Here is a 25211-nt window from a genome sequence, read left to right as displayed (position 1 = left end):
ACACTGTAGCCCCATACAACAGTCCTGCATTGTTCAGGCAGTCCCCAAACCTCCAGAGAGCGTTTTCAGGAGGCTACACTGGGGAGGCGGGAGGGAGTTTGGTTGCATGAACTGTCTTCCAGTCACACATTTCTCCTAGATGCAACTCACATAGGAGCCAACTCCTAGGGGCAAAAGTCCTTTTGATCCCTCAATAAAATATTTGAGGAGACCAGACCCTAACAAAGTTAATCGTCATTGCCATTGAAATGGTGTGTGTGCATTGCATCATGTGATCGATTATGGGGGGTGGGCCTTACTTGCCCCCCCCAATATTTTATTCAAGTTGGTACCCCTGCCTAAAGTAAATATAGCAACTCTTTGCATCTCACAGAGCATAGTTAGATTCTTTGTTTGAATGTTTCTATTGTGTATAAGATATAATATCAACATCTTTTTTCACAATGATTCTTCATGCCCTATTTAAAAACACAGAATAAAATCCCAGAGAATCAAACTGGCTACCATTTTTGGAGACGTACAATGCACCAATTAGATTATATATATATATCCTTATGAAAAATAGTTTGCATACATTTATATTTTTACTCTTTAAGTTGTGGAGGACCTAGGGTAGGTGGGCTAGGAATCTGCATAAGCCTACAGAGTTCTGAAAAATGTAAGCTTTTTTTGGGGGGGGGGTTTAAAGGCATTTTATGCACTCTATCAAGCTTTAGAAAAGTAGATAAAGTGCTCATATCCCACCTTTAACATTTTTTCCTTTCTGTTTTCTTAAGTTTGCCAAGTTTAAGGCCGCTGTTGGATGTATATTACTTACCGCTTACCAACATGCGGATAGCCAGAACATTTTGCTTCACCAACAATGGGCAAGCTTTGTACCTTGTCTCACCTACAGAAATCCAGAGAATCACCTATAGTCAAGAAACATGTGAAAATCTGCAGGTAAAGTATAAAAGATTCTTGTGTAATTATTTTTTAATGTAAAAGCATTATTTGAAGAATAGGCTACTTTTGTCTTTTAATTTATAGCTGTTGTTTTGGAAGGAGAGATGAAACAAGTCCAGATGGGTTTCTCCAGCATGGAAAAGAGACCTGGGGGCAGGGAATTAGAATTGAATCAGATTATTATTTTTTAAGAAAAACTCTGTTCTCACAACCCATATACATTTAGTTGGGCTGTAGAGGTTGCACCTGATCAAATGCATACTGAAGAGATGTCACAGTATAGGTATCAAGTGCCCTCAAATGGTAGCAGGCAAAATCACAGCTCTAAGGCCATTTTCAGGACCCCCCCCCCCTTGTTTGCAGAACAGTTTCGTTTTGCATCTTGACTCCATCTTTCATCCAGGCTTGTAGCTTTCTTACTTGTTCCTTGTCTCTGTCAGTAGCTTTAATAGTTAGTTAGTTTGTACGTGTTCCGTTAAAAAAAGGGGGGGCGGAGCCATTCCCTCTACGGTTTGAATTTTCCCATGCTTTTTCTAACTGTGCTAGAAACAGCATGGGAGGTGACTGTGGAGCCTAAAATGGAGCCCTGCTGGATCTGTCTCACTTCCACAAATGGAAGGAGGAACAGCAGGTCAGGATACAACCCACTTTAAGTCAGTGCAGAAAATTGTCAGTATGTTTCTGTGTGCCTGTTGTCAGCTTAATCTTTAGTTTAATACATTCAGTAAGACCAAATGTAAAGTATTTATTTGAAGGCAGTGTATTGTAGTAAGTGAAGAACATTTAACGTTGAAGAAAGTGAGGCAAGTGCAGAGTTTAACTGCAACTCGAATTTCCATCTGAGTAAAGGTTAGGTAAAGATATTGTTGCGACTTAACAACTTTTCAGTTAATCTAATGCATGCTAAATTGTTTGAAGCAGAATGATAAAATCTACAGGGGGAACTGTATGGACACTTTGAATTCTGAAGTCAAGTGAGAATACAATGAGAGTGCATTAATAGTACTTTTGTCCTTTGTTATGAAATCCAAATAAAATTTCAGATATGACTGAAAATGTTTTTTCTTTGAAGGAAATGTTGGGTGAACTCTTCACACCAGTAGAAACACCAGAAGCACCAAACAAAGGGTTCTTCAAAGGCCTATTTGGAGGTGGTGCACAATCACTTGACAGAGAGGAACTCTGTAAGTTCATTACATTTTTTAAAATAAAAGAAAAGCATATGAGTAGAATATATTTATTGAATGCAGACCCAAGTTGTAAAATGAAACACAAAAATATTAACTAGAAACTAAGATTAGTGCAATCTATTCCCTCATATTAACTACTTGTGTATCATTGCACATACCTTCCCATTAATATTCCCATTATCTGAGTACTATCAGTTTTCTGAATTAGAGTAGAATATTAAAGGTAAAACTTTTTTCTCAGTCCTATGCAGAATTATTTATTAATTTATGCTCAATGGTATAGATTGTAGTCACGGTACACAAGGCAAATTACAATATTAAAATGGCAGATAAAATGAATAATGGGTTGGATACTGACTTGCGATTACTGGAGTTTTGCTGGCACAGTAGAAATATTATTCCTGATGGTTACAATAAATCTAGGCTAGACTAAAATCAATAAAAACCAACAATAAAATAACATAGTGTAAAAAAAAAATCAACTAAGTAGCGAAGTTACATAGTTATAAAATTACAAAATGCACAAATAGCTGGTCCCTTAGTCCTGGTCTAATATCTAATCCACAAGTACTTGGCAAGAACGAAAAGGCTGATGTCAACACTGAAACAGCAGTTCAAGATGAAAAGGCATCATTCTAGTTGGAGCTGTTAGGATCTGCAGTCCTACAACATCTGGAGGCCCAAAAGTTTTCCATCCTTGGTGCAAGAGAACTATCCTACCTTTGGAGTTAATTTTTAATGTAGCATCACATGATGCAATGCTGAGAGACCCACCAACTTTATAGGCCATCAAAGAACAGCAGACGTTGTGTCTGAAAAGAATATTTTATAATTTATCAATCTTTAATGGAACAGATTTTTTTAAAACAACTTAATACATCAACATAAAGAGATGTAAAACAACAAATGCAGTGAATCACAAGGCAAAATGATGCGATGAAATCTCTACACATCAATTTCTGGCATTGTGTTCATGAAACCAATAGTAAGCTAAGCTGGCACTCACCTACCCAGCTATACAGATTCTCAGTTCATTGCAAACAAGAAAAGAAAAATAATTGATGTATCAGAATAGTTTGGTTTTTATGTTAAATATGTTGTGTAATCAATCATAAGATGCACAGCACTTTATTTTCTTTTAGTTTTATCCAAAGCTTATGACATTTCCACTTTTAGTATTGAGTTCAGCTAGCTAGTAACCGTTTTTGTATGGAAGGATCCTGAATAGAATCTGGTTGATTTTCTTTTTGCATATTCAGTTGGAGAATCAGCTGCTGGAAAGGCATCAAGGAGCCTTGCCCAGCATATTCCAGGTCCTGGTGGTATTGAAGGGGTCAAAGGAGCAGCATCAGGAATAGTTTGTGAATTGGCACGAGCCAGAATAGCACTAGATGAAAGAGGACAGAAGTTGGGAGAACTGGAAGAACGAACAGCAGCCATGATGGCCAGTGCCGATTCTTTCTCAAAGCATGCGCATGACGTAAGTAGAGTGTCAACATGGTTCCCAACTATGGGTATGGGAAAGATTATGGAATAAAGAATGGAGATTTACAGCCTGTTATACACTTAAGGAAAATCTTTGAAAATGTTTTACAGGTGGTATATAACTCCCAGAAAACTATCCAAAATGTATAAAACAAGATCTAATATGTACTGGAGGTGTAAACAGGCAGAAGGGACACTGTTTCATATGTGGTGGGGTTGCAAAAAAATTAAGATTTTTTGGAATATTATATATGAGGAATTGAAAAAAATGTTTAAGCAAACTTTCATAAAGAAACCAGAAGCCTTCTTAGTTCAGGGAAGTTTTTAATCTGTGATATTTTAGTGTATTTTTGGTTTCTATGGAAGCCGCCCAGAGTGGCTGGGGAAACCCAGCCAGATGGGCGGGGTACAAATAATAAATTATTATTATTATTATTATTATTATTATTATTATTATTATTATTATGCATTTTAGCTTCAGATATTCCAAATGTTAAAAAAGAGAATATTCTTATATGCTACAATAGCAGCAAGAATATTAATTGCCAGGAATTGGAAAGGAGAATTAGTACCAACAAGAGAGGAATGGCAGGATAAATTATTTGAATATCTCGAACTGGCAAAAATGACGGAGACAGGAAACAGCCAAACCCAAAGTTCAAAAAGGAGTGGGAAATTTAGAAGGAATATTTTAAAAAAACCAACAACAGTGCCCTCAAGTTAAAACCTGGACATGCTTTGATTAATTTTCACAAACCACAATATGGATTATAAGTATAGTATTCAGATAACAGAAAAAATGGCAAAATGATTAAAGAAGCAGTTTATTAAACAAATAAGAAAGACCTGCTTTGAGGAAGACGGAAGTCTATTGGGGAAGATAAGGAACTGGGAATTAAGAACATGGTGGCATAAGTTCTTTTGTAAGAACATGTGGATTTATGGAAGGATGGATTTTTTTTGTTATTTTATCATTTTTGTTAATTTGTGTGTGTGTGTTAAGAAAACTAATAAAAAGCATATTTTAAAAAAGAAAGACATTTAGCGCTTTCACTCATACACTGGGTGAGTGACCCTTTCACTAGACAAAGTGAGGTGGCAGTCACAGGTGAGAGATGCTGACAGGCAGGGAGCAGAAACAAGGTGTTGAAGGACAGAGCTGTGTGTGTCATAGCTTGTGTTCCATAAGCTAATCTCCTGCTCTCCAGGTGCAGTGGAAGACACTGCCAATGACCAGGTTTTATGTAAGATTAAATTCTTAGGTTAAATTGCCAGGAATGGGGGGAGTTGGTGCCATCTTGTATCACTGGGCGATAGCTGGTTTTCAACAATATATCACTAGCTAAACATCACAATATACCAATATATCACAATGTCTGAAATTAGGATGGAGCTATGTAGAGGCACTGACTGGCTTCATGGTTTTTCCCATATTGTGATTTTTGCATAGCATACACACACATACATAATGATTCACAATAAATTCCCAGGTCAAAAATTGGAAAACCGTTATCATGATAATGGACTTCAAACTGGTTTTGGACAGTATTATATATTACCCAGCCTTAATTTTGTGCTTCACCTCAGGCAGCAAAATACTTTAGGCTCGTTCTGTTTTCACACCAGAATCCAGCAGTATGGGAACTAAACTTTATATTGTCACAGGAAGATGGCAAGAAGGCTTATTCATGCACAACTTCTATCCACTTGTTCATGTACCTCTGATCTCCTTAATCATTTAGTTATTCATCTCCTTTACTTAATAGGCAATTCTCTATTCTTAGAATTCCCTCCTTACACCAACTTCAAAAGTGAACTGTACAGTGTACCATACCATATGCATAACTATGTTGTGTTCCTCTGTTTCATTTTTAGATGATGTTGAAATGCAAAGATAAGAAATGGTACCAGTTCTGACAACGCATTTCCAAATGCATCTATATAACTTTACCTTGAAGAAAAATCTCCTTTTCATTAACTTCTGCAGGACCAGCGGAAGTGCAAGGGTGTCAGCCAATGGATACTGATCTTTCCTAGCACAAATCACACACTGTTTTACCTCAGTCATGCAGCTTTAACTGAGGGTCATTATATTTAAAACTGGCACCCACACAGTGTGTGTGTGTCTTTACCTGTGGGCTGACTAGGAGCTTGGGAACAGTCAACAAGAGAAGACATGGACAAAAAGGAAACTTTGGTATCAGATGAGCAGGGGCAATGCAGGATCTATCCTGTGTTAATATTTCATATGCCAAAAGTTTTTGTGCTATTGTTGTTGCTGCCAGTGTTTCATCCTCCTGTAGGAGGCTGCAATAAATCAGGGGTCCAAGAGCTAGAATAAAGTTGTTCATCTTAGGGGACTACTAGTAGCTGATCTATACCTTCCCTCCTTAGAGCACGCCATTTTAGCTGTTACTAGAAATGACTTGATGCCACCAATTTTCTGATCTGACAAAAGAAGTATGCGAGCTCCATTCTGAATCTATACATAGTTAACATGCACATAGTATCTTCTTGGACCCCTGATCTAGTATTCTTGTATTTGCATCACCATACTGTGGCTGTGTTTGGATGTCATTATAAACCATAGCGTAGTGTGACAGAAATGAAAAGCAGCAAGCATTTGGGTTCTTGCACACACAAACACACACACACACACACACACACACACTCTTTCTTTGTTGTAGCTACAAGGAGGTCATTGGAAGCTTTTGATTAACCGTAGCTTGTTGATTTTATCTGAACCTGACATAATGTGGTTAATTTTCAGTATGGTTTATTTGAAACATACTTTCAAATATACTTTCAAACCATAGATTATAAAGCTGGCCTGTTTTGATGAACCATTGTTACACTTAACCATGGTTTAAGGTTTGGACCTGACACGGTATAGTTAATCTAAAACAAAGCAAAAGCTTCAGAACTTCTCGCAGCCACACCAGAAGAAAAAAGATGACACGTGAGGCTTGCTGCAGCTCATTCCCATCACAACAAACTGTGACTTAGCATGACATCTGAACACAGCCCGTGTCAAGTGCAAAGCAAGAGAAGTTTTTTTGCATTGTAAAAAAAAAAGTGATTCAACTGCACATCATGCTGAAAGTTTTCATTTGTGTTATGGCTGTGTAGTGTAAAAAGTAAAAAAAAAAAGTCTACCACAATGAGGAAAAAAATGTCATCTTTCAGTCAACCCTACCTTTTTTATTTTCCTGAAAATACAGTTAGTCGATTTATAAAATATTTGTAATTGGTTTTGAGTTTAATTCATGCTGTACATCTTCTTTTGTGTGTTTAAGAGAATGTATTAGTGCAGGCACTTAAACAGGATCTATCAGATACGTAGCTAGCTTATATGCCCAATCAGACTTAACTACCAGGTGAAATAGTCCTTAGTTCAAGCAGTGTTGAACTCTGGGATACAACTTGATGGCTAATAGCAATCATTTTTATTAATTGCATTAGATTAAAACGGTTCTTGGGTTTGTTTTTCCTAATGCAGTTCAAAGAACCTGTTAGCAAGTTAAAAAAAAGCAGCAAAGAAGCTGTCTCCAGAATTTCAAGCACATTTACTTGGGAGCAAGTACCGTTTATTTGAATTGACTTTTCCTCCATGTAAGTGTTCTTAAGTTCACTGTATGAATTGCCGAGTGACATTAAAGTCAGAATGGATTGTTTCCAAAACTTGGCGTTTAATATATGAATATTTTACCACTTTAGCAACTGGTAGATTCCTACTTTGATTTGTATGAAAGGAGGGATTTAAGATGTGCCAAATTGAAGCAGTATATTTTAGCTAATGAAGGTTGCACCAAAGCCATAGTGTAATAAGAGTATATGAATTTATTTAAAAAAAAATATTTATGAAAATGCATAAATAATAATCTTAGTCATGTTGGAAGCTGGAAATAGTATGAATTTGTGATAATTTGCAAGCAGCCTGAACTAGTTGAGGCTCTGTCTGTAAGAAATCCAGAGGTTTTGGGTTTTATTTTCCTAAACTTGGTGGTGCTGTGCACATGTTGAATGGGTTGTCTTTAACTTCTAACATTGTGAACATAGACTGCAGTTTGAGCCAAAACAAAATTCACTAGTGTGGGTTCAGCATTGGCATTTAAAAATTGTGTTCCCCGTTCGTTCCCTAAATGTAATGTGCACTCCAGGTTGAAAAAGTTACTGGCTGGTCCTGCATAGTGTGTTTTGCTATATATAGACTTGCCTCTAAGTAAATGTGATTAAGATAAGGTTATAACCCTTCAAATTTGATTCAACTAAATCGCTGCAGCATGTTGGTTGCAACCAAAGGTCACTTGGGGGTGGGAAACTCTACAATCTGCAAGAATGTTTGAATCTGTGTTTCAGATTGGGGCTGCTGGATGGTGTGTTTTAGTACTGTACTTATACCAGCTTTTTGTCTCCCTGCAGTGCAGCTTTGGGTAGAGTGCCATGATATTCAATTGTCCATATGAGAAGCAGATTCAGTTCTTTCCATAACCACACAGTGCTCTAAGTCTAAGCCTACAGAAGTGATTTTGGGCAGCAGCCAATCCTCTACAGCAAATATTTGAGTCAAAACTAAAACAACTTGTTTAGGGACTAGTTATTCACTTTTTCATTCTGCTGCCTGGAAACAGATTTTCTGTTTTAAACAAATTACTTTATTTGCATTTAGCTATATGTGAAAACACTGAGAAAAATCAATAAATCAAATAATAAAAAAATTGTTAAGTGATGTGGACATTCAAACGTAAACAGTAGTAACTGTTCGTTATGATAACTTCTCTGTGCATTAGAATTTTTTTTTTTTAATGTTAAATTCTGTTTTGTGTACAAATGGCATGATCCAGCCTTAGATAAGCACTTTTAAACCCCACTGATTTCAAGTGGAGATACATACCTTACTGATTTCTCACGGCTAATCTTCATATGGATTGTGTCAAATGTGTATTTTGTATTTGGAGTCAGAAGCACAAAACGTAATAATGAACCTAACATAACATTGGTTAATTTTTTTAAAAGGCGGAAGTCTGTCTTTCCATACAAATTAAAATTATAGTGAATAATTACTTTTGCCCACTATAGAAAATGCCCAGAGCAAGATAACTCTATAGTAAATGAAGATTTACTGCTATCCACATTCCTTTGCAGAAAATCCCCAAAGTGGTACACTCCTTGTGAAGCTGAATTATTTGAGGCAAGATCTGTAGCTTTCTGAGGAGCAAATTTTTGACACCCAACAGGAAATGAAGAATAAGGAAGTTCATACTAGCACAAAGAATAGCATAGTATCTATTATAATGTGTATGTGTTCTCACATTTTATACCATAAATAAAATAATTTGCTTTTTTTTAAAAAATGCAGAAATTAAATAGTAGCAAATTGTTGGGCTGTTTGTCTAGTCTGGGCAATTCAGTAATATTTGTCAATCTCACTGCAGCAAGATGTACGAATAGGGAAAATTACTTTGTATAGAGTTTGTTTGGCATAATTTGAATTTGATTGTTTGATCAAATTATCAAATAAGGCTGTGTACAGATAACTTTTAGATACTGGGAGGCAGTAGTGTAGAGCTGCTGTTGGCCATGGTAAACACATGTTCATTATTTTATTTTATTTTTTAGGCCTCCCATAGTTTCTGGTTAAACTGATACTGGAAGTTTTTTTGTAGTGTTGTGCTGAATTTTCTCAGGGTTTGAATTTTGACTTGAAAAAGGGAATAGAGGTGGGAGATGAAGTTCGCTGAAAGGGTCTCCCATCTTTTTCATGCCAGTTTGATGCTGTTCAGTACACCAAAACATTACTACTGGATATGATTTTTTTTTTATTTAACTTGATTTCTTCTTAGAAATTAATGATATCATGTTGCTATACAGATTTGGCTAGGAGAACTTTTCCCATAAGATTTGTTTCCTTCTGGTTACATAAGTTCCCAAAAGTTTGGTTTCCCTTTCAATTCTACAGAAGTAATTTTTAATGGTGCTGAAGCGGCAGTTAATAGTGGCTGTTGCAAGAAACTTTTAAAAAGGTACTGTGGAGGGGGAAACTGAAGAGGATTGTGCAGCTGCTGTACTTTCAGAGGCACAGGAAGACTTGCCACTTTTGAGCCTCTGTCTAAAAATTGGCAAGATGTGGAAACATGTTTTGTGGCAAGATTTAAAAAAACTCATGAAATGTGCATATTTCAATTTACCCCCCCCCCCCACACACACACACTTCAAGTTATACCCAGCACTGCTGCAATAGGTAATGAAGTGCATTTTGGCAAACTGTTGTAGATACCTATTGGCTATTGACCATAATTTCACAGACACACATGTACATTCTCTTGATTTCTAGATTGCTCTTGGACTTAGTAAAAGTTTATATTTTAGTATATCAAAGCATGGAGTCCACACCAAGCACTCATAGAACCTTTTTAAAAGGGGAGTACAGTTTTCCTTCAGAGTAAAAGACCTACTTGTGAATGTGACTAGAGGAAGCTGCTGCACTTAGGAACTACAAAAATAAAGAAGAGACTCTGCCCAAGCAAGGCTCCTTCTCCAATTACCATTTGTACAATTATCAAGCTGCTGATGCTGGGTCGGGGCTCATGCCACATTAGCTGGGTTTATTTGCTGCCAGTGCTACAGAGGAATGAGCATCTAAACTCAGCCTAAACTTTTTTATATATATGACTAAAATGCAAACAAACTGCTGCTACTTGTCTTTCATGTAATGTTACTGTGTTTAATTATAATTAAACTAAAGACATGTTTCTTTAGGAAGAAAACTGCCAAATTGTAACTTCTGAATGTTACTTCATGTAAATAATTGTGTGTATTCCAAGCAAGTCTGAAAGTGTGACACCATCAATATTCATTACAGTACAGTACAGTAGGTATAAAGTTAGTCAGCTGATTTCCATCTGCACTTGTATGGTTTTGTTACACATTTTTGCTCAAGGCCTCCCTCATCTGACAAATACTACATTAGAAAGCTATAGCCAAAGGTGATTTTTGATGCAGTGATGTTTTCTTTTTGCTTTCTATAGCACTGATCTAATCTGAACCGTAAACTTGAATTTCTTTTCCCTGCACCTTAAGTAATGCAACCTTGAGTACTTAAATCCTTTCATGTACATCTGAGTCTTGAATTCACTTATCTGTACATAAAATAGTTTGGAAAGTTATTTCTGTACACAAACAGCTTTGCACCCTTTGCATGGACAAATTCTTTTATGGGCAGGGACCTCCATGCCCATAAAGGAAGAGGATCTGTGAGAATTAAGACTGCATACAGGGACCTGCTTCCTCATTTGAAATAAACAGGCAAGTTGTCACAGGTGCTAGAGTTCCAGTGCTAGATTTGGAAGATTCATAAGAACGATAGACAATTTCTCTGAATATTTTCTTTATTTCTAAATTACTGAAACACTTTCAGATTTGTTTAATAATTACACAAAACTGCAATCCTGTTCACAAATAATATGTGCTTTGGTTCTATGGATATGCGTGAGAGTTAAGCACAGGTAACCATGGCTGGATTGCAGCCACAGCGATATTTATACATTATGCTATAAGAATATAGTTTGTTACCAAATTAAAATATATGCTCTATCTTTTAATTTTAAAAAAACCTTATGTTAAGTTTGTCAAAGAACTTAATGTATATATATTATGCATACAATTAAGCTTATAATAAGAAATAAATTCATCTCATATCGAGATAACAGTAACAAATTAACCCATCTTGATTAATTAGAAATACTCTAGAGTTACTAGCTTAAAATAAACCTATAGTTTAATCTAAAAAGAACCGCTACAAGAAGAAAGTATATATATATACACACACACACCTCAGTTGTAGAACTGTTTGAAATAGCTGCAGCTTGTTGATGGACATTTATCATAACTCTTCTTTTTCATGAGTATATATAAAATTCTAGATTTTCAGGTATTTTCTTCAGCCTTTTAAAATTTCCAAAAATTAAAAGTGGATTCCATGTATTTTTGTCAATTAAAGCTTTCCTTTTGTATTTTGAAGTTCTGGTTTCTGCATATATTTTATACTCATTGATTGTTACTTGTCCTCAGAATGTTTTTTAAAGTGCATATTCCTGTGGTTGGTGAACCATCCTATTTGTTAGTGCTCTGATGCATACAGATAAGAATATGACTGCACTTGTAGTGTAGTTGTGGTGTGCCCAATGATTGAAAATGCTCATTGTTTGCCTTTGTTTACTGTACAAATTCTCAGCTGCACTTGCTCCCACAGTCTAGATATTTATCTGTGAAGTATTGTGAATTCTTTCCCCCTGTGAATGTTAGTGACATTACTGCCAAAAGAAATAAATAAAGATCCTGTTTGAATGAATTTTATAGTTGGGGGTGGTGGGCGGTAAACAAAGCTAAATGTCCAGTATATGTGAATTATCTGAATTTTTAACATTGTTTAACATGCATTGAGAATCAAACCAAGAAAAGTGCATGGCTACTACTATACATGTTTCCTATATAAATCATGTTTGTTTCAATTTCACAGAGGAGTGTAGTTTTTAATTTTAAAACTAATTTGAGATATAGTTTTGATTATAGAAATCAAAGATGCAACTAAATAAGTATTAGCATTTTTTGATAAAGCACTTAGGAAATTGATCTTTCTAAACTTCAAGCGACTGCAGTTTCTTCTTGACCACTACATTTTTTAAAAATATGAACAAGTTTTGATTTTTTGATGAAATCATGGCATCATCCATGGAGCTGCTATTTGATATTGGCTAATACAAAATGGGGAAACTGTTAAGTGTTAACAACCCTTTCAAAATTTGTAAATAAATTGTACTCGTTTTACTTTAAACTCATATACCACTATTCATATTGGTTACACCTAGGAGGAGCGGCTTCTGGTTATGCTACTGTTTCATTATGCAAGCATCATTGCAGGGGTGGGGTGGGAGTTCAGGGGGATGAAGAACATCAATAAATGTTTCTCACATTACTCATTGGATAAGCATGCTTGATATAGAACTTCTAGCTTATATGTATCTTAGTCTCTGTGCATTGTGTCTTTTTTTGTTTTTAATTTATTCCTCACTTCCACTTGTTAATTTCAGTCTTGCGGAGCCCCACTACGTGTTCTGAAGATGAAAATGGGAAATGCATCTTAGGATAGGGTTGCAAATTCATCTGTCTACCAATATAGTTTTGTATGAACTCCAATCCATACCATTACAAATGGAAATGTTAGACTGCATAGTTATTTTACTTTATGTACTTGATCCTAAAGTATGTCATTACAAACATTAAAATTAAGTATGGGATATTTTTGTAAATAAAAAAACCTGTGCAGCTGGTATTTTAAAAGGAAAATGTACTATACATTAATGTTTCAGAAAATACTGTTCATATGTGTATATGAATGTGTCATTATGCTGAAGGGCTCTGAATGGGCAAAATAAACTATTCAAATCTCTCCTGAAACAAAACAAACCTAGTTTTTGTTTCATGTAATCATTTTCCCTCTTGATGCAGTCCATGCTTGAGGGTATTTCTTACTGTTGGAAGAAATGCAAATGTTCCTTCAGGATTGTCCTATATTCATCATCTTAGATGTGTTTTAATTTGTACTTTGAAAATCTATCTGATTTTCACTTTCATTGATTTTGCTGGTGATTATGTGCCAGATCTCTGTAAGAAGCTGTCGTGTCTTCTAGCAATAAAGAGAAACATGATGGTCAGGAAAGTCTCTTTCCCACCATGCATGGCTCCATGCTTTATACTATAATGTTAAGCAAACTTCAGGACTTCTTCTGTGTTATATGAATTGGAAGATAAAATTTATTATTCCATGAATGATAATGTGCTTTGATGTATAAAAGTTAAAGGACTGCTGCCTCTGCCTGAGTAAATCCTATAATTTCCCACCTTCTGTTTGTGCCCCTTCCTTGGTGATTATGGCCCAGATTGCATGTAATGCTAAGCTAAAGTTTAAACCATGACTCAGCACAAATGTGCAGATTCACAGAGCAGACGGTCTAATGTGTTTCACCCCTGGCCCTGCTACTGTCATGTGACCCAGGCTAAGTCATGGTTTGTCTTAGTTATGTACAAACCCACACTTGTGATTTTCTCTCCTCCCCCCCCCCCCCGCCCTGACAAACCACAAGCACTAAGGGGGGGGGCTATTTGCAGCTTGTGGTTTGTTGAGTGTGACAGACCACAAGACTGGGTTTGATTGTAATGCTAAGCCAAATCATGATTTACATCCTGGTAGCATGGCAGCAGCAAGCCCAGGGGAGGAACATGTTCATTCTGGAAACCCACACATTAACTTGTTCACAGTAAGGGATGGTTAGGCTTCCTGTTACATGTGAATTGGGTCATTGCCTATGTAGGGGTATAGCTGACTCTCAATTCTTCAAATAATGGTTTATAGCAGTCATGTTGTTTGATTTATCACACAGGAAAGATGCTTGAGATGACCTCAGCATTTTCAGAAGATGACCACCTTCAGACACAACCTGCCTCTGATTTACCAGGTGCTTGAAACACACAGTGGATAGTCATTCATTAATTTCATAACCTGCTTATCAGATTCTGGGTGCATTGGCTTGATTACTGTTAGAATTTTAGACTAAATTGAGATTTAATTTGGTAACTCTTGAATATTTTAATAGGATGGGTTATAAGTGTCTACAGTGTAATCAATGAATTAACAGTTTTATAACAGGAAAAGATTGTGGAAAAATTTAATCCATACATAGCTGGTAAAATGCTCAGTGCTGCATACATTAAAATCAATCCAGTTAAATTTGCGCAATAACTTTGGTTTATCCGTACATAGCTTTAGAAAGTACTATACACACCTACACTCAAGACCAATATGTTCTCGTAAATATTGCTAGGAGTGTACTAAAAATATCTAGAACAATTAATTTTCAACTATCTTGATAATTTTGGAGTCCAACCACTATCTTTACTTGGAAGTAAACCCTCTTGTTGAACAGGGTGTTTACACAAGTAAAGTTTCATAGTATTGCAGTCTTACCAGTGTATGCATTTTCTGCCTTTGAGAATCAGGTTGGAGCCTGCCAAAGAACAGAACAGCACTAGGTCTTAGGCAGAGTATCCTCAGAGTTGTTACCTGATCAGATGGGACTTCAGAAACCCCATCTATCACAAGAAGGCATGGCTCTTTCCTAGTATCAGCATCATCTTACTATTTAGATTCAATTGCAATCTGTTCTCCATGATATGTGACTAATCTGCAGGTGCTGGTGGTTCATGCCAGAGATAGCTGCTGCTTCTGCATGCTTAGTTAAACTTAAGGCTGGCATCCACCCCAAACCATAAATGACCCCTGCAAACAGTGTCACATTGATGTAAGATTGCATTGATGATATGACGAGTATTGCAATGCTTAGTGTTAACTATCAATGATATAACAGCCTCCCTACTTCTCAGCCTTTAATTTCTAGTACTGTATACAAAAAAGACCTAATCAAGGTGGCACACAAAAATTAACTGTATCAAAATAAGTTAATGTGTCTCAGCCAATATGAATGATCTGTTTTTTGCCACAGCAATTCAGTACTTGGAATAGGAGTATTCCTCTCTTTGAACCTCACTTTGGTTTGCAAAGGTGCATGGCAGCTGTCAATGGGGGGGGGGGAAATGGCTGCACTCCCTAAAATAGGGGGTGGAGGTTCCCCTCCCCCAGCTATGGAACATGGTGGGCAGTGGGCTCCCCCCCCCCCCGCCATTTTTTATGGTGCCATGCAGCTCATGCAGTACTGTATATAGACGCAGCACTGTGGGACTAATAAATGCCGCCCGCTCAAAGCAGATATTTCTGTAAATATAAGCTTGTGTAGACAATAAACCAAGCATTAACAAAATGGTATAATTGCCACTGAAAACTGCACCTGTATATTATAGGTTCTAAATGAGGGTCTCTTTACCAAATTTTATGCAGATGTCAATGGGGGGAGAAATTGATGTGAATGGAGGTTACAGAAAAAGAAGTGGAGGCCCTGCCTCATAGGCAAGTTACCTGTTGCCTTCCAAATGCTGTTCTTCTACAACTCCCATCAGCCTTTGGAAGGCTTGCCAATGGTCAGAGATTTTAGGTCTTGTAGTTCAACATCTAGAGGGCCACAGATTAGACACCCTTGTTCTGCCTACTTTTGTGTCCTGCATCCCCACTTGACTTTGCTCTTGTCTACTGCCAGGATGTGACCTCTAACAATTCTCCCCAAATGAATGCACCCCTTGAAAGGAAAATAAATGCTTCTCACCACTCTTCTGTGTGTGTGTGTGTGTGTGTGTGTGTGTGTGTAGTAACATTGGCCCCAGACATTTTGTAGCCCCACACTGTGGTGTGGGTATTTAGCGCACAGTATAGTTTATAAACATAGAATTTTTCAGTTTTCTAATTTTCAGGCATTACTGCAGTGAGCTGGAGCTCAGGACAAATGAAAGCTATTTTTAGTGGCAACCACATTGCTATAAGGCTGGTAATATTTATATTTGTCATTTAGACTCAGTTCATCAAAGAAGCTGGTAAACAAAAGACAAAAGGCATTTCTGGAAGCTGGTAAGAGACAATTTAGAATCCCAGAACTAACTGGAATAATAAAGGAATCTAAAGGCAGAGCTGCTAACTGCGGGGTATAGCGATTGTAGAATCATAGAATTGTAGAGTTGGAAGGTACCCCGAGGGTCATCTAGTCCAACCCCCTGCAATGCAAGAATCTCAACTACATCATACAGATGACCATCCAACCTCTGCTGAAAAACCTCCAAGGAAGGAGAGGCCACCAGCTCTTACGCAAGTCTGTTCTACTGTTGAACAGCTCTTAGTATCAGAAAGTTCTTCCTAATGTTTAGCTGGAACCTCCTTTATTGTAACTTGAAACCATTGGTTTGGGTCCTACCCTCCAGAGCAGGAGAAAACAAGCTACTTCCATCCAACAGCCCTTTAGATATTTGAAGATATGACAACTATCTCCTCTCACTCTCCTCTTTATCAGCCTAAACTTACCCAATTCCCTCAAATGTTCCATTGGCTGCCCTCCTCGGCACACACTGCAGCTTGTCAGTATCTTCCTTAAATTGTGAACTGGACACAGTACTCAAGGTGTGGTCAAAGCAGAACGATTCAATTTCCTTGATCAGGGCACTATACTGATGCAGCCTAGAATAGCATTAGCCTTTTTTTGCTGCTGCATCGTACTGTTGACTCAAATTACGCTTGTGGGTCTGCTAAGACCCCATATCCTTTTCACATATATTACTGGCAATTCAAGTCTCCCTCATCTTATATTTGTGCAGCTGGTTCTTCCTGTCTTAAGTGTAGATTAAATAAACATGTAGCAGGCCCCAAGCTAGCAGGGACCTGACTTACTATTTAAAAAAAATGAAAGCTAAGTCAATCAGACATTTATAAATAAAACTAAAAGACAAATCATGGAAGCACCATTCTTAAGCTGCAGATACTGCTGTTGCTAAGCATGCATAATAACTTAAGCTGCTTAGCATACCTTCCTCTGATTACCTGGGAATCAGAAGGGCAGCATCTAAGGCAGCAGGAAAAAAACAAGAGAAGCTCATTGTTGCTGCTAGCCCATGGGTAGGCAAACTAAGGCCCGGGTGCTGGATCCGGCCCAATCGCCTTCTAAATCCGGCCTGCAGACGGTCCGGGAGTCGGCATGTTTTTACATGAGTAGAATGTGTCCTTTTATTTAAAATGCACCTCTGGGTTATTTGTGGGGGCATAGGAATTCATTCATTTTTATTTTTTTCAAAATATAGTCTGGCCCCCCACAAGTTCTGAGGGACAGTGGACCGGCCCCCTGCTGAAAAAGTTTGCTGACCCCTGCGCTAGCCTGATCCTGGATGCAGGAGTAGAGTCAGCTCTCTGTATTGGAGTGTTTTTTTTCAGTGGCGTAGCGTGGGGGGTGCAGGGGGGGCCGGCCGCACCAGGCGCAACATCTGGGGGTTAGGGGGCGCAAATCCACTGGTTAGGGGGTGCAAATTACTTGCCTTGCCCCGGGTGCTGACAACCCACGCTACACCACTGGTTTTTTTAAAGTACTTTCCACATTATTTTGTTCATCCCTCCCCAAGTATGCTATCTTGACTAGTTTAGGTATGTTTTACTCAAAGATAACAAACTTTAAACAATTGAGGCTTCCTTCCTACTGAAAAAAAAAGTACTACTGGTCTTCATGTCTTTACTGGCTATATATATTTTTTAATATACAGTAACCATAAAACAAAAATATAAAATGAATCCTAAAATACTAAAAGAATCCATAAATACAATAACCAAATGCCATGCAGCTACAGCAAGTTAAAATTCCTATAGATTGTACTTTTACCCAAGGATACCTTGGGCATAGCTGTCAACTTTTCCCTTTTCTTGCGAGGAATCCTACTCGGAATAAGGGAATTTCCCTTTAAAAAAGGGAAACGTCGACAGCTATGACTTTGGGTGTTGCTGAGAGTTGTGAAACTCCTTGTTGTATATTTGTAAGTAGCATTTCCTCCCAGGAGCTCACGGCTGTGTACATTGCCTTCCCTTCTCTGTTTTTATCTTCACAACAGCCCTGTGAGGTAGGCTAGGCAAAGGGTTTGTAAGTCAGACTCCAAAACTATGAAACTGAGTATCTTGCTTATTTATAAGGGTTGCCAAACAGTTTTTGTTTAACTATTTAACTATTTTGTTGTAAATATCAGGACTATGAAACGTGGCAGTTAAAACAAGAGGGACTGGTTTCTGGCTTTGTGCATGATTATTTTTTATTTACATAAGTGGTGATATCTACTTGTATTTTGCCTTTCCACCCAGGAGCTTAAGAATGTGTACATTATCTTCCCCTCCCTCCTTTTATATTTGCAACAGCCCTGTGAGGTAGGTTAGGTTAAGTTAATATATCTACATAAGCAACAGTTCTGACCAATAAATTAGTGAAGGAGATTGAGGGGGGGGGGCAATACACATACAGTATACTGGGCCCAGGAAATTCTGTTAGTAAACCTAACAATACCTATTTAGATTGGCTGTTTTGTCCATACTTGGATGTGAACTTCCCTTAATTGCTGTTTACCACGAGCTTTACAGCCCAGTTATCTCAGTATCTATTCATGTGATCTCAAGGCTTTCTCTTTTCATTTGTCTTTCCTTTCTATCTTGCCCAGCTTTCTGTTTGATTATATACAATCATATCTGATTATTATGAAATAGAGTTTAATATATAGTGGTACCTCGGGTTAAGAACTTAATTCGTTCCAGAGGTCTGTTCTTAACCTGAAATGGTTCTTAACCTGAGGCATGCTTTCACTAATGGGGCCTCCTGCTGCCGCTGCGTGTGATTTCCGTTCTTATTCTGGGACAGAGTTCTTTACCTGGAGCAACCACTCCCTGGTTAGCAGAGTTTGTAACCCTGGGTACCACTGTAATTAATGTCAAACAAATCCTCCAATTCATATTTTTTGCCACAGGGTGGCAGCCCTACCTAACCATCATCAACAACAATTCCTGGTGAGGAATTTACTTTCCTTATAGAAGACATTACATGTCCTACTTGCTTACATCAAACAATTCAAAAGCACTACTCTAAAATTTAAATTATACGACTTGGCTAGTGGAATGATAATAGTGAACTAGATAACATGAGAGTTACACACTGAGATGTTAAGTAAGCTGCAAGTACCTAATTGCATCCCAAACCTTTCACAGCTTTGTATGTCAATATCAGTACTTCAAATTGGTCTCAGAAGCAAACAGGAAGCCATTCCAGATCATAAAGAATAATGCCACTTAATAATTGGGAAGCAGCATTTTTCAATACTTGTCTTTTCCAAACAATCTCCAACAGCAGCCTTATGTACAGCACATTACAGTAGTTCAGGCTTAAGCTTCAGGTGGTTGTTTTTGAAAACGTACTTTGGAGACTAACCTCAGTGAAGATTGGGCTGTGCATTTAAGAACTGGAAACGGTCACATGAAAATTAGCAGTGGCTAGGAGGTGAATCTTAGTATCAGCAACCCCATATTCCTATGTGGTCTATCAAATCAATACTATGTGCTGGAAAGAATTATTCTGTTCTTATGCCTTAGCTGAACTTTGCAGCAGACATATATGAAGAGTTGCTCCTGGGGCTGTTGACTGGCTAGTTTCTCACTCTCAGAGAGTGAGAAAAAATGTTTATACTGAAGGGATTATGATATATGGCTGGTAAATAGAATACCATAAACATATCTGTCCAACTTCTGCCATAAACATTTTTGTTTCACAGACAAATATAAAATAGGGCTTTCAATTTCATAGTAGAAGTTCTTGCTCTTTTTAGACCAATGCATTGATTTAATAAACAACAAATATTGTTGAAAGAAGTACTTTTTGAAAAATAGATTTGCAGGTACTGTTGGGTTTTTTTGTGCCACTTCATTGAGTTGAATTTTATCTTTTTAAAAAAATACATGGGTGGTAATTATCCATGTCATGATTTTCTAGAATGATGTGATAGATAATAGAGTGCATTATATGGTTTTTAATAGAAGGCGGAGGGGGGGGAATTATTTGGGGCTATAAAAGTTTTGTTTTGCAAAAGCTTAACTGAATACCAAGTTTTCTGTTAAATGCAGTAACTAAGAAGTAACGCCAATGGTAATTTATCTAAATTGCTATTACAGGATGGTATCTCTTACAGCCCAAACATCACTATCCCCCCAGCTCTCTAACAATAAAACTAGTTTGTCTGTCATCATACCTTATGTAGCTCATGAAAATTCTCCTGTGAATGTCACTCATTCTTTAACCCATTTCGCTTTTCATATGTCTTCAGAGTTCCATTATGCAACTGGTGTTAATTAGATAGTGTTGTCAAATTATGCCACACACTTTTCTGAAATTTAAAAGCATCTAATTCGTTAGGATAGAGGTTATATGACATTTTCATTAATAGATGTAAACAGTGCTTGAATGTACAGCACTATGCCTATTAAAAATCTGCTGAAAATTTAGATTTCTATTTCATAGTTGCCCCCACGGCCATGTGGTAGAACTGCAATATTTTCCTCTGTATTTTTAAAAGATCATCCTAACTGGCTTACAGAGTAAAGCTACTATATTTTCCCTTCTCACCTTTCAGTGTTTACAACCATTGGCCTTTAAATTACCTTTTCTACTCACAGACAATACTGTGGAGTCATCTACAGCAGTGTACACTGCAAATACTTGAAGGGAAAAACATAAGCAATATAGAGAGCAGTTTAGTTTTGACAGGTCTTCAGTTTAAGTAGAATATAAAACAGCTTAGGGGGATTTAATAACTAACATTTGCTCAGGTGAAGAATGCCTTTTACTCTACATTGCTGTGTATTATGAGATAATATAAAGTTGCGAAATGGATACAGATAGGGTGTGGTCCATAGCCCATCTGGGCATAAGCATAGACTCTGGTACAGGGACAAGGGCTTCCCCCGCCATCAGTCAAGATACGGAATTGTAAGCCAGGGACTTGTGACCATTATCTAGGGCGAGAACCAGGCAGGAAAAGTATTATAGTGGCATTATTGTCTTCTGTCTGACAGCGTGTGATGAGCCTACTACTGTGCCTTAGTTTATTATTGTGGCTGTAATCTCCCAGTTGCATATAGTGTTACCAGGAGAAGCTGCGGCATAGCAACCCTGCAGCGGACCTTTTTTAAGAGATCGCCCAAAGTTGTTGAGCTGTTTTTAGGAGACCGGCCAAAGTCGTTTCAGCTTTTTTGGGCAATATCTCCTTGAGGGATAGGCAGTGGCTCTACTACCCTGTAACACCCATGCCGCCCAGCAACTGCCATGCTGCCTGGAGCGCCCCACCCCTCTCTATGCTACTGAGGAGAAGGTATAGTCAGAATGGAGGAACTAAACATCATCTGTGGTGGTGCCATGTAATAGGGCATTCTCTGTGATGATACCTTGGCTGTGAAATACCATCCCTAGACAAACATCTGGTGCTAATGCTTGGTAAAAGGCAAATACCTCTTTGACTGGTCATTTATGGCATATTAGCCACTACTGCAACTGTTATTACTATGACTGAATTGTGTTTAATTTTATTAATGCTTTTATCTGTTCTTAATTTGCTAGAATTGTTTATTTTTAACTATGAGGTAACCTGTCAGTGTGGTGTAGTGGTTAAGAGCGGTAGTCTCGTAATCTGGGGAACCGGGTTCGTGTCTCCGCTCCTCCACATGCAGCTGCTGGGTAACCTTGGGCCAGTCACACTTCTCTGAAGTCTCTCAGCCCCACTCACCTCACAGAGTGTTTGTTGTGGGGGAGGAAGGGAAAGGAGAATGTTAGCCGCTTTGAGACTCCTTAAAGGGAGTGAAAGGCGGGATATCAAATCCAAACTCTTCTTCTTCTTCTGTCCTGGGATCAAAAATTCTTACATAAAACAAACAGCAATAATAAAAATTCTACCATATCTAAAATAGAAAAAACTGAAAACACCCACTGAGCTTCAAATAGTCTCACTCACAGCAATCACATCATGCCCACTGATGTGGACAGAACATAGTGGGGTGGACAAATAGAAAAACCATCATTCTCCTGATAGTGTTGAAAATAGAAGAAGCACCATTCTCTTGATAGTGCTGGAAATCAATTACAATTCCTTTTGCAGCTTACAGTGGAAAAGCAATGACTGGGATGGCAACAGAAACCATCCATCTGGAAGCCACCTCTGATAAAAATGTTTGCTTTCCTTAACAAGTTTCCATACAATTTATTTTAAATAAGTAATACATATTTTTAGTTTACTCAATAGATAAGCAGCACTCTGTAACAGTACTGACCATAAGGGAAGAGGAGGAGGAGGAGGAGGAGGAGGAGGAGGTGGAGGAGGAAGAATTTGGACTTGATATCCCACCTTTCAGTCCCCTTAAGGAGTCTCAAAGCAGCTAACAATCTCCTTTCCCTTCCTCCCCCACAACAAACACTCTGTAAGGTGAATGAGGCCGAGAGACTTCATAGAAGTGTGACTAGCCCAAGGTCACCCAGCAGCTGCATGTGGAGGAGCGGGGAAGCGAACCCGGTTGACAAGATTACGAGTCCACTGCTCTTAACCACTATACCACATTGGGAAGCAACACAGATAACTATGCACACAGCTTTGTAATCTAGAATATCTCACCTGAGTGAAATTTATTTCTGAGTAGACATGCACACATGGGATTTGCTCCTGCTTTTGCCAGCTTGGACCAGATGTCTGCATTTGGGTCATCCATAATTTTTTTAATGCACACAAAAGAACCCCAAGCTATTAGGATGCACTGAGTATTACCACCATTACTGAAATGGAATGCATTGATAAAACAAAGTAGATAAAACAAAGGCCTTGGAGACTAGGCATACATTGTTAAAGATGCTGAAGTGGAAGTAGTGTCTAATGCATAGCATTTTTCTCATCTATTTTTATCCTACCAGAGTCCCAATTATTCTTTTTAACTAGTTCGGGTCAACCAACAACATTTAAAAAAAATGCAACTTCAGTAAAGTGCAGCTGCACCTAAAAGGAGTCAGAGCCTATGAAAGAAAGAACAAACAACAAGAAAGGAGGCAAACAAGTTTCTGTGAACTGTTTTAAATTATGTCAAGGTTTCCAAATTATTTCAAAATGTACTTCTAGTTCACCTTAAAAGTTCAAGATGGTCAGTAGAAAAAGTGCGTACACAAGTTCGCAATAATACAGATGCTTTTTTTAAAAAATCATCAAAAGGGAAACAAGCAGCAGAATGGCAGCAAGCAGATAAAAAAACAGCAATACAAACTGACATTAAGAAACAACCAAGCTGTAGGCCTCCCCAAAAAGGATAGTCTTCACCTAGCACAGCAAGAGCATCACCCTAGGCAGCAGCTTCCAAAACTTGAGCCCAGTCTCACTCCAGTCAGGTGCAAAACTGGGACACACAAGAGAGCCTCTTGATGAACTCCTATTGAGGAAGGAGTTCACTGTATCATTTCCTGGAGCAGTAGGCTGCTATGTGTAGAAGCGGACCTTGAAGTTAAATGCCTTACCGTACAATTTGATGTAGGAAGTTGTGTATGCACTGCTGTGTGTGAAGAATGGGAAGTGTATCTGTTCCAACGCCTACGCATGGAATGATTCACGTATGGCGGGCTTCTAGCAAAGAAGCATCCCTGCTGTGCATGGGACGTACGTGTGGGTATGGGGAACGCATAATATACTGTATTTCAATTAGAAGCCTTTAGGGAAGGTGAAAGGACACTGGTTTAAAGAGCCAGTGCTGCACTTTTCAGCAGAAACCGTCAGGGGGCACTGTGACTCCAGGGTTGGCAAAAGAAGCGAGAGAAAGCGGCGCTGGGAGGGTGCAGGGCTGAGGAGAAAGACGTTGGGGAGAAGCTGAGGGTTGCAAAGGACGCCACTGCTTGCTGCTTCTTGCCCCTCTTCTTTCGACACAGGCCTTTCCTGACCCTTGCCATTCCCTTTCTTAAACCTAGGTATGCGCAGGCAAGACCCCGCCTCCGCCTCTCCCACGAGCATTTCCTTTACACGTCAAGAACCCGACTCTCCTCCAGCCTTTCTGCGTGAGAGGGGGCGGGAGGGAAGCCAAACCCGAAGGGCCTCAACGGCCGCTACACCCAACCAAACTGGAGCGCGAGGCGAAACGCGGCTGTTCTACGTCACGTGGACCCAATATGTTTCTCCGAAGAAGGCAGAGGCAAGGGGAGAGGAAATAATTTATCAGAGAGCGAAGGCAGCTGCACTTGGGAAAACTCCGGGGGGGGGGACACAACAGAGGACACCCCCCTCCCTCCCTGCGAAGTCTAGGCGCTCTTGGCCCCGCATAAATTCTGTCACGAAGTGGCCGTTGGTAAAAAAAGGTCAGTCGCGACCCCGTCCCGCCCCCTTAACCGCCGCTGGCTTTGCTACTCCGAGAAGGCCTGTTTGGGCAAAGGGAGTGTGAAGGAGCTGGTAGGCAGAGAGTGGGAGAGAATTACAGGAGAGGGAAAGGGGCCGGGAAGGTGGGCAGGTGAGTCAGAGAGGGCGAATAAAGGGTTGATCATACCTCAAAGGTGGTAAAGAGAGGCGATGTAACCCGTGCTGGATGTGCTGTTCCCTGAAACAGAAATAATGGGCATCGAATCTAGTGCTGGGGGTGGGACAGTACAGTGGTACCTCGAGTTACATACACTTCAGGTTACAGACTCCGCTAACCCAGAAATAGTCCCTCTGGTTAAGAACTTTACTTCAGGATGAGAACAGAAATTGTGTTCCGGCAGCAGCGGGAGGCCCCTTTAGCTGAAGTGGTGCTTCAGGTTAAGAACAGTTTCAGGTTAAGGACGGCCCTCCAGAATGAATTAGGTACTTAACCCGAGGTACCACTGTATTGCCATTTTAAAGTGGAACAGCCTGCTCCCCCCCCCCCCACTGGTATATAGAAATAAGTCATGGGCCCACACTCTGATGCTAAGACTGCAGCTTACACCATCCCAGACCCAGAGCTGGTCCACCCATGAGGCAAGGGGAGGCAACTGCTTCAGGCGGCAGAATCCACAGGGGCAGCAGATCCTGGTGTAGAACTTAATTCCCTACTCTTGT

General features: G+C 38.8%; 1 protein-coding gene and 1 long non-coding RNA gene across 11 annotated transcripts in view; one reads left to right on the top strand and one right to left on the bottom strand.

Moving 5' to 3' along the window:
- The window catches only part of STXBP5 (syntaxin binding protein 5), a 117051-nt gene extending 103966 nt beyond the window's left edge, over positions 1–13085 (top strand). For 6 of the 7 annotated variants that reach the window (XM_081905149.1, XM_081905148.1, XM_081905146.1 and 3 more), the window contains 4 exons: positions 777–942; positions 2018–2129; positions 3395–3615; positions 5496–13085. In XM_081905149.1, coding sequence (XP_081761275.1) covers positions 777–942; positions 2018–2129; positions 3395–3615; positions 5496–5537 — 541 coding nt within the window. In that variant the 3' untranslated portion in view covers positions 5538–13085. The remainder of the gene's footprint in view (positions 1–776; positions 943–2017; positions 2130–3394; positions 3616–5495) is intronic. The other variant, XR_014166723.1, reaches the window with a different exon arrangement.
- The window catches only part of LOC309366549, a 30291-nt gene extending 5650 nt beyond the window's left edge, over positions 1–24641 (bottom strand). Inside the window, exons 1-3 of one of the 4 annotated variants that reach the window (XR_014166753.1) lie at positions 24173–24641; positions 20373–20507; positions 2494–2947 (exon numbers count right to left, since the gene is read on the bottom strand). This is a non-coding gene — a long non-coding RNA (uncharacterized lncRNA). The other 3 variants (XR_014166754.1, XR_014166756.1, XR_014166755.1) reach the window with 3 other exon arrangements.
- Between the last annotated feature and the right edge of the window lie 570 nt (positions 24642–25211).

The sequence above is a fragment of the Podarcis melisellensis genome (genome assembly GCF_964234715.1).
Source record: "Podarcis melisellensis genome assembly, chromosome: 3".
In the NCBI taxonomy this organism is placed as follows: Eukaryota; Metazoa; Chordata; class Lepidosauria; order Squamata; family Lacertidae; genus Podarcis; species Podarcis melisellensis.
Note: the sequence above shows the minus strand (reverse complement) of the source record. Positions and strands in the feature narration are given on the sequence as shown.